At 32.4% G+C, this 15409-nt stretch overlaps 1 protein-coding gene across 8 annotated transcripts in view; it reads left to right on the forward strand.

Moving 5' to 3' along the window:
- The window catches only part of RFX3 (regulatory factor X3), a 317106-nt gene that overhangs the window by 197638 nt on the left and 104059 nt on the right, over positions 1 to 15409 (forward strand). For all 8 annotated transcript variants that reach the window (XM_073228583.1, XM_073228580.1, XM_073228582.1 and 5 more), the window contains one exon: positions 5790 to 6048. In XM_073228583.1, coding sequence (XP_073084684.1) covers positions 5790 to 6048 — 259 coding nt within the window. The remainder of the gene's footprint in view (positions 1 to 5789; positions 6049 to 15409) is intronic.

Below are 15409 nucleotides of genomic sequence, written 5' to 3' on the forward strand. Positions count from 1 at the left end.
ATTATCCACAGTGAAAAGCTTAGATGTACATTTTATACTTAAGTCAATACACACATGAATGCACATGTGTGCACACACACACACACACACACACACACACATGCACCCCGTATATGTATATGATAGAAACAAATGTCTCAGTAATTCTTATCCTTACAGGATGTATATGCTCTGATGTTGTGTGGTCTAGTCTACTGTCTTTCTTTTTTTAATGCTGTTGTGACCCATTAAAATTGTGGCTCGTCATCCAGTTTCAAAAATTTGTTTACACTATTCCCATGTTTAGTTTTTACCTATTTTTAAAACACCATTTCTTTCTAAAATCCTTCTCATTCATTATATCCAGCCATTCTAGACTTCTAACTTCTTCCTAAATACCAGGATCTTTCCTGTGTTGTGGCTTTTGCACATGCTGTACTCTCTTCCTGGTGCATTTTTTTCTTCCTGTTTTCCATAAGGCTGTCTCCATTTCATTTCTTAATTTTAACCTAAATATCTCTTTGAGTTAACATTCCTTGACTACTCTAATATGCTCACTCTTATTTATTATACTTTAATACTCCATTTCTCTTTCATAGACTTAAGAAAATTTCTAATGATCTTATTTTCTTTCATATTTTGGCCACCTACTCCTTATTTTGTAGTCTTTATGATGGTAGAGGTCCTATCTGTTTTAATCATTTAATTCTAGGTGCTGGAATAGATGCTCAGTAAATGTTTGTTAAGAGAATATGTACATAATAGCCTGAAAACTATAAAACATTTGTAACGATGTTAATATGTTACAATGATCAACATTGCAATTTCCATCTTCATGCCAAATTTTATGGTGTAAAATTTAAGATTTTATTTCAGTTTAACACTTTCATACCATTGCTTGATTTTATAGTTGACTAGCTACTGGTGGGCAGATATTCAAAACCTGTGTAAAAATTCAAAACACATAATTTGGAGATATTATATATCTGGCTTGTGGCTAAAACACCTGAAGCTAAAGAAAACAGAAAATTGGTTATAGCTAAGGTAAATTGACATAATCATTCTAGTGAATAAGCAAGCAGGGAACATCAGCGTCATGCTTAGCCAGGGTATATGCTAAGGCATGATGGGATGCAAACACCACTAATTCACTGAATTCAGTGAATCAGAGTCCTGACGTTTACATAGAACCTCATGAAAGAGTCAACTATGAAGAAGCTTCTGTCAGAAGTATGCATGTATTTATGTATTTACATTCAGTACTGGATACATAGGCAAGACAATGGGAAGATTTCTCTTGCTATAGAAAGATATGACACTTTATTTTCATAACAGTCTGGAGGTCAATAAAGAACAAACAAAAGAAACAGCAGCATTTTTCAAATGTGCAAAGAATTGCTTGGGAATTTAGCTGTTTCAGGAATCAACAGTCTAGAAATAGTTAGCTACTTTCAATTTGGTATGCCAAATATTGAGTAATCTTCTCAAACATGTTTTGGACACTTGTGGGGGAAAATGTATTCATTATACAATATGAAAGACAAGTTGATATGAGGTATTAGAATTACAGTGATTATTTTTAATAGTAAAAATAGAACTGTTTGTTTTTTATGTTTATGCTTTACAAATTCTTCAATATTTATACAGGACCTTAGAGCACTTAGACACGGAAGAGACCTTTAACAGTTATCTGTGCCTGACTCCAGCTCTTGCTCCAAGCAGGACTCCACCAAATGGGCTAAATGCTTATCTTCTTGCTTTTAAAGAATGACTAAGGATACTATGCTCTGCCTCTTATTACCCAGTCCACTGTTTAAAAGTCTTCTCTAATTCCCATTGCACAACAGAGACAAATTCAGAAACAATTCATAACACTTCATTTTCTAATAAAATTGTGTTTTTTTCCTCTAGAAATTGCCAATCTTTACCCTAAAGTGTGTTTATGTAGTAGCCAAGCCTTCTCTTCAATCCCATGGTCATAATTGAGTAATGAGGGTAGTTTATTGATTAGGCATACTCTTTAGTGACTTTCATACTTTTCTTCTTCTTTGCTGATTTTCTAGCTATTGAATTGTCTCCAACTAGAGGGAAGTATGAAAATCAAAGTAGATTTTTTTTTGCTGCCATATTTTCATGCTGACCTAAGAGCAAGAAATACAGATGTTATGTATCTGTGATGCATTTGCTTGCATTCATTTTATTCCCTGAGAACTAAGTATATAAAGGAGGCATGCCCTACAGATAGAGTGATTAAAATCTCTTGGAATGTTTCTCTTATGATAATGACTTCTGTCATTATGCAGCTTCTAAAATCCAAGTGTGTGGTATTAAGTATCCTTTGAAATAGTCCAGTCTTTTCTTTCTTTCTTTTACTATAGCTATCACATCTTCTGTAGATCTTATTCTGGGTAAGAAAGGAAAGTAGTGTAGTGCTTATAAATTGCAATGAAGGTATAAGCAAATCCCAAATGACAACAGAAGGCTTATATGTTCCCTGTACAAACTTCTAGAGCTATCTTGCAATAGTCATTCACAAATACCATTGACAACTTCTTTTTTTGTGACAAAATGGTTGAGAGTATGGGCTACGTGCTGATTCCAAATCCTTTTTTTTTTTTTAATCAGCTGTGTTCTTTGGACAAAGCTATTTAACCTATCCAAACTTCATTTATTCACCTTAGTTATAAAATAGAAATTGTAATAGTACTTATCTCAGAGAATGTAATGAAGATTAAATGAGTTAGTACCTGTAAAGTATATAAAATAGTGCCTTTTGCATAGTATATGGTTAGTAAATATTAGCTGTCATTAGCTATTACTATATGTTTCAGGTGTGAAATTGACTCAGTACTGGAGAGCATGCTTAATCATTTTGCATGAACTTAATCATTTTGTGAAAAGGAAAGCCATTACCATGTCCTATGTTTGTCAGAGTATTTATTGTCCTATATTTATTTGTATACCTTACTTGGCTATACTTAAATACCAACATCAGATTGTGTTATTTTAAAAGTACAGTTAAATAGGGTCACTATCGTATTTTGTGAACATAAATTAAAATGACCTAATTTCTCTTTTTACCTAAATTTGAAATCAACATGGTTGGGTTATTTTTATTAAATTAATATGTAATGAAAGATACATATAAATGAGATTTCCAATTGGGATAGTCGGCAATGATGAGAACTATGTATGTATTTTAGATGGCATTTTTCTATTTATAAAAAAGAAATGTTCTCTGTGGAGTTGTTTCTGTCATCACCCAAACTAAAATTTATACCTGGATCTATGGTATAAATTATATACCACAGTGTGGAATACTTTTGAAGTGCTCTTATTATTTTACAAAAATTTACATTATAAATGATCATTTATAATAGGTTAAAATGATTCATTTTAAATAATACAAAAATAATCTCAGAATAGTTTATATAATTTCTCAATTTTTAACAAAACATAAAAGGATTTATATTTTAGCAATTTATGAAACTGCCTATTAAAAGTACAATATACTTTTAAATAGAATCACATTTTTATTTGTTGACTAGTATGCTTACTATGTACTGGCAACTATGTTAAGTATTGAGGGTACAGATGGGAATAAAACAATTTCATGGGAGTAGGAAGACATGAGAAAATTAACAAGTGTGTCAAGAGCTGTATTTTACGCAGGCATAGGGGATTTAGGAAAGTACAGAGAACAAAACTTAACAAGCATGTGAGGAGTGGCCATAGGGTACAGAAAAATAATTCTGAGATAAGGTGATGCTTGAGCTGAGAGTTTATAGATGACTAAAACAAAGGAAAGGAGTTGAAGAAATATGTGAAGACCTTCCAGGCAGAGGAAACCATATGCAGCAAAGCAGGGAGGAAAGAGAAAATGGCACTTTGGAGGGACCAGTGAAAAGGTCAGTGTGGTGTGATTAAGAAAGCATCTGAGGACATTGCTAGCACCAAGTCCAGAGATCATGTATGCACTGGCCCTGCTTCTTGCAAGGCAGGTCAGGAGTTTTGAATTTCTTCTGAAGGCAAGAGAGAATCACGGAGAGGTTTTTAAGAAAAGTTTTATTTTCATATTTGTATTTTAGAAAAATTCTTTTGGCAGAAAAGTTGAAGATAGATTGGAAGAGAATCCAGTTAGAGTAAGGAAAACCAACTAGAAGGAAATTATAATAGAGCATATTACAAGTTAAGGCAGTGAGCACAAGGATAGGAAGAACTGGAGAATTATTTAGAAGGTAAAATTAGTAGGACTTAGTGACAGATGTCAGTTTGAGAGAGGAGAGAGTCAGCAATAATTTTCAAAGTTGAGGGTGGTGGTGGTACCCTCCACTAAGGAGAATATAGGAAAACAACAAGAGAGATGAGAAATTTCTTTCTAGTCGTATGTTAAATTTTACATATGGACCTTCCAAATATCATGGGGTTTCCCAGTAGAGATAACCAGGTAGCTGTTTTTTAACAGATTTAAAATTCTTGGAGTATAACTAGAAAGTAAAAAGAGTAGAAATACCCGTCTATGTGAGGTTGTTCACTATGAGCATGTATATGGTTATACAGTATACAGTAAAGGTATGTGGTCTGAATAAATTTTTTAAAAATACTTAAAAGTGGAGACCTTGGAAAGTGCCAACACATATTGCCAGAAAAAGGAGACTCCGAAAGGTTCTTGAAAGGTAGTGGTGAAAAAAGTAAAACATGGAAAAGAAATGTCATAGAAACTAAGGAACAAGAGAGGTTAAGACAAAGAGACCTCATATATACATAGAAAATGTCTGAAAACACACACTGGATTGTCAGCAGTGGCTAGCTCTGTAATGTGGGGTTGAGGAAAAGGACAAAAGCACTGGGGATTTTAACTTAATATTTGAATTTTTAAAATAAAAGTATTTCATACCTTTCTGTACCATTTTTGTAACTCTTTTGAGCTTAGAATTATTTCAAAATAAAAAGTAAAACAATAGTCATGTTAAAGTGTAAGTTATAGGAAATTTAAAAAATCAATCAATCAAATAAGCTGTTTAATCAGAACAGAAAAAGAAGAGAAAGGGCAACATGGAGTGGTCAGCAGTGTTACACTGCAGATACGTCAAAAAAAATAAGAACTGCAGCAGCCTTTTAGCTTGGTATTTGGATTTGGTCACAAGTGACCTTATTAAAAACAATTTCAGTGAGGAGCTAAGGGCAGAATCTTGACTGCATTTGTTGGGCAGTGCAAAAGTGAGAACATGAAGAGGTGGCATAGTCATCCCATCAAGGAGAAAATTGGGTGTGAAAAAAGAGAAAAAGATATGGATAGGGAGAGTCCAAAGTAAGTGAGCTGTTCTCCTCAGATCCTCATGGTGGCAAGAAGGAGATCTGTGCAAGCTGCCTTGGTCTTGGAGACTTACTGTGAGCCACCTAGGAATGTGCAGCAGCATGAGGAGTCGTCTGGTCAGCCTTCTGTCATTCTAGAGTCCAGCTTTTCTAAAACTGGGGTTTATAGGAAGTTTTATAAGAAATTGAAGAAGTCTCTCCATAATATTTCTTTGAGAGAAGAGACCTTTCTATGCCAGAGGCAGGCACCAGTAGAGGGCAAAAGCTCTGAAGTACAGAGAAGTGTGGAGGTACTTACTGAAGAAATGTACCTTCAAGTTCAAAAGTATGCCCAACTATTTCTGGGCATGAAGCTTGATACATGGTACAGAACTTCCCATGTTCCAAAGGCTAAGCTAACTGACATCTTTTAAATATATTCATGCTAGAAAAAATTAAATAAGCTGATACAAATAAGCTAGTAAATTTCTCCTGTTTTTCTTCTTTTTCTAAAGCCGAACAACTACTTACCCTTACACAGAAACACAGATGTACAGCCAAAACACTGGAGGGAATTACTTTGACACTCAAGGGAGTTCTGCACAGGTGACTACCGTGGTCTCATCCCATAGTATGGTGGGCACTGGTGGGATCCAGATGGGCGTCACAGGAGGACAGCTGATCAGCAGCTCCGGAGGGACCTATCTGATTGGCAATTCAATGGAGAATTCCGGTCACTCAGTGACACATACCACTCGGGCCTCTCCTGCAACGGTAAGTATTCGAGTTTTTCTTTAGCTTCTTGGTAGTTTAGCTTCTCTATTGTACATTTTCCTCTGTAGGGGGAAAAACAATACAGATTGGGCAAGAGTGTGTTGAGCAGTCTTAGAACTTTGGTATTATCCAGAATGTAGTACATGTAGTATTAAGCAGAACGCTACTGATCTGTGCCCCTCAACTATGTGAATTAAGAAGTTTTTATTGATAATGGGAAGTAAGAAAGATGATTCTTACTCATTAATCCTGTTTTTAATAGATTTTCCTCAGTGAAATTCCATAAAATAGTTTAAATTTCTCCTGAAAGAAATCACTTTTATACTATGCTGATTTACACTGGCCTTTTATGAGACAAAAACCAAGAAGTAATATAGAAAATAAAATATAATTTAGTTTGGAATTTTCTTTCAACAGTTATATTTGTGCTAGTTCTTTGCCAGAGAAGTTACCTTATAAAGGGCAGCATTTCCCAAACCTTAGACATTTAAGTTTGGCAATATTCACATACCAGTTTTACTATTTATTTACTTAATATTTTTTAATTGATTAGCTTTTAAAACAGAAAATCACATGTAATTTTTTCAAATGTATATTAAATCCATATTTAAATACTAACATTTTGAATGTTTACCCATTTGCCATAAAAGAAGTCATTTTGCATTTTACCGGAGAGACTCTTTGGGAAACACTGATCTAGGTGATTTCAATGCAAAACATTTGGGTTGGCTCTGATCATATCAATAAGATGATACTGGCAAATAGTATCTTAGAAACACACCTATATACTTGAGTTTTCAAATACTTAAATTTTAATAAAAATTCTTATTTTGACACAAGATATTATAATGTGTTGAGAAATGATATCATATAAATGGTAATAAAAGGTTGTGTAGAATTTGAGATCATTGAACTCTGTCTCATTTTCCAGAATAATCACTTAGAAACATCTAGTTAAAGTAGCAGTAGCATCAGTTTTCTAGATGTTTCATGTAAAAGGGGTTTGGAGATTTGAATTAATTGTATGCACCTTTTTAATAATCTTACCATATAGTTTGTTCTTATAATGAATTAACAGTAGAAATAAATTTAGTACAAAATAATATGAGAGGCTCATATTTTTCATTTTGTGGATTTTCTTCAAGATATATACTTGGTAAGTATGTTGCATATACTTTTCCTGTTTGTAATGATTATGTGTGCTCATACTTGCATCATTTAGCACCCTTTCCCTAATCCATTTTTTAAAATCCTTCATTTTTAATTCACTATTTCCTACTAACATCAGAACAGATGACTAGACATTATGAGTGGAGAGTTCCTTTTTTTATAATTTTTGTGTGTGTTTTTGAAGCATTTCTTGTGTGTATTTGTCTCTCATTTTTAATAACACTAAATACAGCATTTCTAAACCTTTTAGTCATACCAGTATATTTATGTAGATTAGAAACTACCTCAGCTTCCCATCAATAAAATAAGGGATTAGTTAGACTAAATGATTTCCTAATTTCCTCCTGGCTTTAAAATCACAATATTTACAAAGGAATTGTAAAATGTTTTAGATGTCAAAATAACCATAAAAGGAAAAGAAGTTGATCAGGTGCCAGTATTTCACAGTACTTCTGATGAAAGCCATACAGAAAGTCATTTTCAGTGGAAACAGAAGTATTTGCCACTTACCAAGGCCTTAGGAAAACTGAACAATTGGGAGAAAGAGTCCTTTCCTACTCCATTTCATCCACCCTCTCTCCATCTCCCATCCCCCATCCCTGTCCTGTTTCACCTTCTCCACACATTCCTACATACCTTCACACTGATTTCTGGCTACCTGTTAAACATCCTTATCAACTGGATATGGGTTTATTAAATGTATTAGTGCTATCATTGAGTTAACTAAAGTAATTATTACAGACTGTATAAATACAGGTGCAAACATTAATAGTGTAAATTTTATAGTTTGCTTTTTTTTTTTTAGCCTTCTGTGTAGAGTGTGAAGAATGGCATTACTCCTTAAGTTATCCATTACACAAATTTGATGTGATTTTTTAGTAATTGGTAAATTAAGCTAACACTTAAAATAAAATAAAATAATTGAATTCTAACAACTGAGAATAGTGGCAAACTTTGGGGGAACCTCACCAATTCATAGTGTCAGTTGTACATATTAATGTACACTCTTTAGAAACCATTAGTATGTAAGGTTGTGTTAAGGATAGGTTATTTTATTTTCTACAAGAAAATTTCCTTGTTAGCAAAAAGAGCATAAAAGTTAAACAAAAAGATAACTTTTACATGACAAAATCATAATGTGCCCTCGTCAAAGCATGTACAATGTTTATTACCTAAATACATTATCTGCTAGTGTTTGCATTTATTACCAAAATTTATATTTGACTTAGATCCCCCTCTTAATCCTGCTGTAGATCTTCATCTGCTTCATTCACATAAGTTGGTGATTCTGTGTACAGTTTCACATCTGTAACTATAGTAAAATTAACAAAGTTTTAGTACCATAAAATTTAAGAATTCCTTTAAGAATTTAAGAATTTCTAGCATCCTCCTCTTGCCAAATGATAAAAAGTTTGAAGCTTCTTGGTTGTTTAAACTCCTAGAACTCAAGGTTTTTTTGTAGATATGTATCATTAAAGGGAATTTGTTTATTTTCATTCACTGTAGAACCCTACAAAGAATGTATATGAGCACAATCTTTAACAACTGCTGGTTAAAGCTCAAGCCATTTCCTACCAAACACTGAGTCTAACTGTGCTATATAAATTGTTTTTCCAGCTGGTCTTTAGTGTTCAACCTCTCGCCCATAGCCTGCGTGGTGCAAGTGACTGTGTGGGGGTAGTCTATACTCTGGCTAGAATTCCTGACTGGGAAATAGTCATTTGTGCTGTTTCATAAGAGCCTATAGCAAGTGGAACATAAAGTCAATGAATTCAGTTGATGTACAACTAGTTAAGTTTGAGTATTTGAGAACAACACCAACCTAACACCTTTCCTCAATTCCTGGCTAGCAAGGTTTCCTGCTCTGGTTCTCAGGATAATTACCTTCACTGTCTTTCACATTTGACCTCTGTCTATACAGAAATACTTTCATTTAAATTTATCAGGAATAATTTCTTGCCACAAAGAAAAATTTGCTCCACTGTGCACACCAGTTTCTCAAGATGTGCCAATGAAAAAATGATAGAGACACGAAATTGAAGGCACTAAGAAAAATAAATGATAGCACTTAAATTTTTCTTACCTAGTATAATATTTAGTATAAAACTATTTTTATTATCCAGAAGGACCTCTGAATCATTAATGGAGAGTTTTTATTTAAGCATTTGATTTACTTTAGTTTTATAACTGTAAATGAAAAAAAATTTTATAGAAATATATTTTAGTATTTCATTTTTGCTTATGTATTATAAAATTTTTCAGTCTTCCAGCTACTTAGAAATGTCAGAATTTTTCAAAGATTATAATGGTAACAAATTTTATTTGATGAAAATATTATGGTACAAACTAGTGAGATGCTGATTTGGTCAAAATACTATTTCTCTTTTTACTTACTGTGTTCTTTTATTTGCTCAGTGGAGTCCATGTGTGTATAAATTATGTAGATGTATGTATATGTAGACATGTTTCTACTTGTATGCATACATATTTGTACATAACAATTATATATAATAAATATGCATAAATATATAATAAGTATACATTATTTAAACATATACAAATTTAAGAGGCATTACCTGCTTATGGTATTAAATAAGAATTTTCAAAAGGATTAACATATTGAAACATCACTAGATATGAGTTCAGCTAAGTTACTAGTTGAAGAAATGTTTTACATTTCATTAAGTTAATTCTGGGGACCTATTGTTAATATCTTAGTAGCACATGGATATAAAGGTAGAAGAATTAGCTAGTCATCATTCTAAACTCATTATATTTAGTCTTCCTTATAACTGCATCACTGTAGTTGCCTTGTATGTCTTTATTCACTGAAACTAAATTTATTTTTCTTCATTATTTTTCTGTATAACCATACCACATACAGAATTTTAGAATTTTGGAGCCTGAACACAATTTGCCTTTGAAGATCAAAAATTTGTGATTGTAGTTAGTGATATTTTGTGCTTATCACAACCCATTTTATTGTATGCCAGACTATACAATAATTAGCAATTTGCCTTAAGAAGCTTTATTTATTCACTCCTCCATAAAATAACATTTGTACTCTTAGATGGTTATTTATGGAGTTTTTATTCCTTGTTGTTAACTAAATAGATTACATTAATTATTTTTGAGACTGTGATATGAAAGCTAATTTTATACCTTTTTATATATACATTTATTAATTATGTGTTAAATGTCTCTTGCTAAAATTAGATTCTACGAAGGGGCACGAGGAAAATGTGTTAAAACTGAAATTGTTCATATCTTTCCCCCTTTTGATTACTGTATGACACTATAATTTCTTTCAGTTATTTGGAGGAAAATTTGAATGTCCATCTGCTGCTATATAGAAGTTTGGCCTTGATTATGTAATTATTAGAAAGTTGAGAATTTATTTAAGAATATTGATGCTTTTATCTATTTATCCTTGGGTATACAAGTTTGTGGATTTGTATGAGGGAATGTTTTTTTCTAAAGATGAAGATATTTAGCATCCTAGAGAATGATTTTGCTTTCTTCTAGAATGTTACCAATAGCCATTTATTTTGTTTCAAAAATTTTATTCATTTATTTGCATGAATTAATTTTGCATTTTGAAGTTACACAACTCAACAGATGTGAGAAAGTACATAATGCAGTCTCTCTCTCACCTCTGTTCCTCAGTCTTTTCATTAGAAGCAACCATGTCATCAAGTTGAGTATCATTCTAGAGATGTTCTGTGAATATATACACATAATGTGTGTGTGTCCCTCTCCTTTTCATTACCTTTATTTTTTTTGTATGCAAATGGTAACCAAAATATTGCATCTTGGCTTTTTCTCAGCTAAAGTTGTATCTCAGAGATTTTTTTCATATCAGTACTTAAAGTGTTTCCTTATATTTATGGGAATGACTATATTACAAAGAGCTGAACTGCCCATCTATTTTACCAAAGAAAGATAATGTTGGATTATTGGTTACAGCTATGTAGAAATAGAAAAGCAATATAGTCCCATGAGGTGAAAGCTTCTGTTTAATTATAATATCTAAAGATATGCATGGAAGAAGTTTTTTAAATTTGGAAGTGTATGAATTAAGTACAAGTCACAGTTATATATTTTATGTATTACAGAAATAATTTATATTTTAAATAATTGTCTTAGTCTTCCAATTAGCCTCAGTTGTAAAAAAGACAAAAACAAAACTACTTCTTCACTTATTTTGGCAGAAGTATATATGTCCACCATGATTTTAGCACTTTTTGTTTTTCTGTATTCTATTTTCCCCAGGCCAGCTGAGCCCTCAAATGAAACTCCTCAGAGAGTACCACGAATCTTCTGCTTCCTACACTAAATCCTAAATTGACTGAAGGTTCTGGGACCTCATTTTCAAAGCACTTAATAAAATGAGACTTTGAGTGACTCATAGTCTCCATTGCTTCATCTGTATTCCAATCAGCTGTCAGTCAGTTCCACACTGCTCCAGCCTTGAACCTGATAAGATCTAGAGGCGGTAATTTACAGTTAAGTCTGTAAGACATTCCACTCCTAGCAAGCTTGATAAACTAGAAGGTTAAGACAAACTGAATGACAGGGGCCTTAGCCTCTCCTGAGCTTAGCCGATGAGTTTTCCTGAATTTCTAAAGCAAAATAAAATGAGATTATTTTAATTTTTAGATACTGTATACTGAAACAGCATTTCAGAACTACAGGTGTGTTGTGACATGCCAGAAGTGGCTAGATTCTATTTTATGCAAAATCTAGATTGGGAAAATTCATTGATGTTTGTGAATTCTATTTATAAATATGGAAATAAGCTGTGTTCTAGCTGACTTCTTATGTAACTTTTTCCTTGATCCTTATATTTATAAGTCATATTTCAAATTAATTTACTAGTTTGAAACTACTATAGTTTTTGATGGAAAAAATTGCTCACATTTCACAAATAGAGACCAGACAACCCACATAAAATAGGAAATGTATTGGTAGCAAATTAAAATATACTACAGTTTGAGTCAGTATTAGAACCGTAAAATTTTGATACTGTCTCTAACACCAGTCCATGTGTTTTAATTTAATGAGGGAAAACATAACACAGTGTCCATGACCAATTATCAATTCTCAAATGAGAGGGAATTTCTTCCTTTTCCCATCCTCCAAAAACATGTGAATTGATGACCACTGTCTCAACACACATAACTAGAGCTGTATTTATTGGCCACAGAATTATCTGGTTTCTTTTAAAATCTATCTATTGTGTTTGATTATAACTGTTGGTGCTGTAAATTTCATGGGCTAGGAGTTTCATAATGTAACTACCACATGTCAGAAATAATTTTACACTTGTATTTTAAATTTACATACTATATGTTTTAGTAACTTTCCTATCTGCCTTGTAAGAAAGGAAGATGTGATTTTTAATTGTGCTTTCAAAATTACAGGAAAGATGGTGTTTAGACAGGAGAAAGAAAGAAATACAAAAATAGAAAGGAGGTAAAGAGGTTAGAATTTACAGATGGTATGGCTATATACCTGATAAAAAATCATAGAGAATCAAATGAAAAGCTAAAACAAATAATAAGAAAATTTAGTAAGATGACTGAGTACAAAATTAATATACAAATAAATAAGTAATTTTTTAAATGTAAATAATAGTAGTTAGAAAAATATAATTGAAGCAAAGACCTCACTTAGAATAAATTCAAATTGTACCAGGCAGTTAACTAACAGTGTTTCTGGAAGATCTAGCTGCTGAATAGAACTTTTTAAATTTCCTAAGAAACACAAAAAGAAGGTTGAATAATTGAAAAAGAAGTTTCACTATGAAATATTTTGAATCTCCCTAAAATTAGCTTAAACTATTTCAATATGATCCCAATCAAAATGTTAATAAATGTTTCCTTTTACAAGAAAGACTGTATATATAAATAAACACACAAGAAAAGTGAAGAAAATTTTATAGAAAGAAAATAATGGGATGGAGAGGGACAGAAACTGCCCTACCTGTTACTCAAACATATCATCAAATTATAATAATTTAAAACAATTGTCAAAGCACATGAATAGATCAGTATAGGCCATAATTAGAAAAGAAGATTGGATTGGTTCCACATATTACTTCTCATAACAAAAATTAACTTCACTTGGATGGAAAAATATATTCTGTTATTATTCTCTCATAGTGGGGAAGAATCATGTAAAATCCAGAAGCTATAAAGGATATACTGATATAATCAACTACATAAAAGTTAAAATATCCCATATGACAAGAACCACTACAAAGGCAACAGTGAAACAACAGCCTAGCATAACGTTCTGAAACATTATATTCAAAAGACTGATTTGTTGGAAATATAAGACCACTTACAAATCCATCAGAAAAAAAACAAAAAAGAGACCAAAAGTGGAGAAACTATATGAACATTCAGTCCACTGAAAAAGAAAGTTAAACTACAAAGAGATACCATTTTTTATCTCTCACACTGGCAAAGCTGAGAAAGTTAATAAGCCTTCGCAAAGGTATAAAGAAACAGGCACCTTTGTTGTTGACAGAAATTTAAATTGGCAGAGGATTGGAGAACATGGAAATTTTTATCAACCTTGAAAATACATACATCTTTTCAACCAGAGTGCACTTCTAGGAATTTATCCTGCTGATATTATTTCTACATAAGTGAAATGTTACATGAACAACTATATTCATTGTAGAATTATTTGTAATAGAAAAAGATTGGAAAAGCCTAATTGTCCATCATCAGGGAAATGGTTAAATAAATTTTAGTACATTTGTCCATTCACTGGAATTTTTTACAGGTATAAAAAAGAATAAGGCAGTATATGTATGTATGTATCTATATAGATAGGTAGAGATATATTGATATGGAAAGATCTCCAAAATACTGTTCAATGAAAATGCAGTGTGTGTGTGTTACAGAAACATACGTTTTATATGCTTATATAAGCACAAAAACTCTAGAAGAAGACATGAAGAAAAAAAGGGGGAGGCATGTGAATATATTATTTATTTTTAAAAAGTGGTTTCTTATTTTCAACAATTTAAAGCAAGTTCTTAGTGAATATAAGGTGTATCTGTTTATCCATGTTCCCCAAATGCAGGTAGCTGAGGCAACCCTTTATGTGCCCAGCAGTATAAAGACTGCGAGGTCTCACAATTCAAATTAAACCTTGATTCTAAGTTTCAGGAAAAGTCCTCCTTTATTAGACTGTTGAAAGTTTAGAGAATGAAAACTGGCAATAAATTTAGTAAATATTTTTAGATTAATTCTTATTCAGTATTTTGGAGTGAAAGTAAATGTTTTGTATTTGTATTCATAGACATAGATTCTGGGTTATTTTCTTTAATCACTCACCCTCTGAAACATACATTGAACACTCACTACTGACCAAGCACTGTGTTTCTTGACTATAAAGGGTAATGGAGCTAGTTCAGCACTGACAGGTACCTAAACCTCCCAGGCAGAAATGGAAATCCACAAGTAGCCCCCAAGATTTGTTCAAGTGAACAGTCTCATCTCCTCTCTTACCACATTATTTTAAAAATCACAAATGTTAATATGCTGTAAATTGATTAATGTTAGAGTCACTAAAATTGTGCTTATCTTTTATTATATTAATAAAATGAATTGCAAAATTGCCTAAAGGTTGTTTAGGATTGGGTAGTAAGAAAGTGAAAGAGAAGCAAAAATCCAAATAATACTTGTACCTCAAAATCAGCCTTTAAGTAGAATTAGCTAGCACCATTGTAAGAATGCCCATTCCTTCTATGTTTATTCTCCCTGAAATAGTAATTGCAATCTAACCCTGGCAAAGGAAAAAAAACAGGATCATGTTTTATTGCCGTGTTCCTCAAACTTGAATATGTATCCTCTAAAGCAGTGATAGAACACACCACTGGACCCCACCCCAGTGCTCAGTGTGGTGAAGGGCCCAAGATTTGCATTTCTTTTAAGCACCTAGATGATTCTGATAATGCTGATTCAAGACCACACTTTGAAGAAAACCTCTATTTCAGTGATTATATAGACTAAATACAAATGGAAAATACTCTGACTACTCAGAATAATCTGCAAAAGGCAGATTTGAAATCTTAACATGGGGCTATGTAAACTTGGCCTTAAATCCTATCACTTAATCCTAACTCAACAGATTTCTGATAGGTAATTCTAGCCCCAAATGCTTATTGAGTTGA

This window comes from Manis javanica, chromosome 2 (genome assembly GCF_040802235.1).
Source record: "Manis javanica isolate MJ-LG chromosome 2, MJ_LKY, whole genome shotgun sequence".
Taxonomy (NCBI): Eukaryota; Metazoa; Chordata; class Mammalia; order Pholidota; family Manidae; genus Manis; species Manis javanica.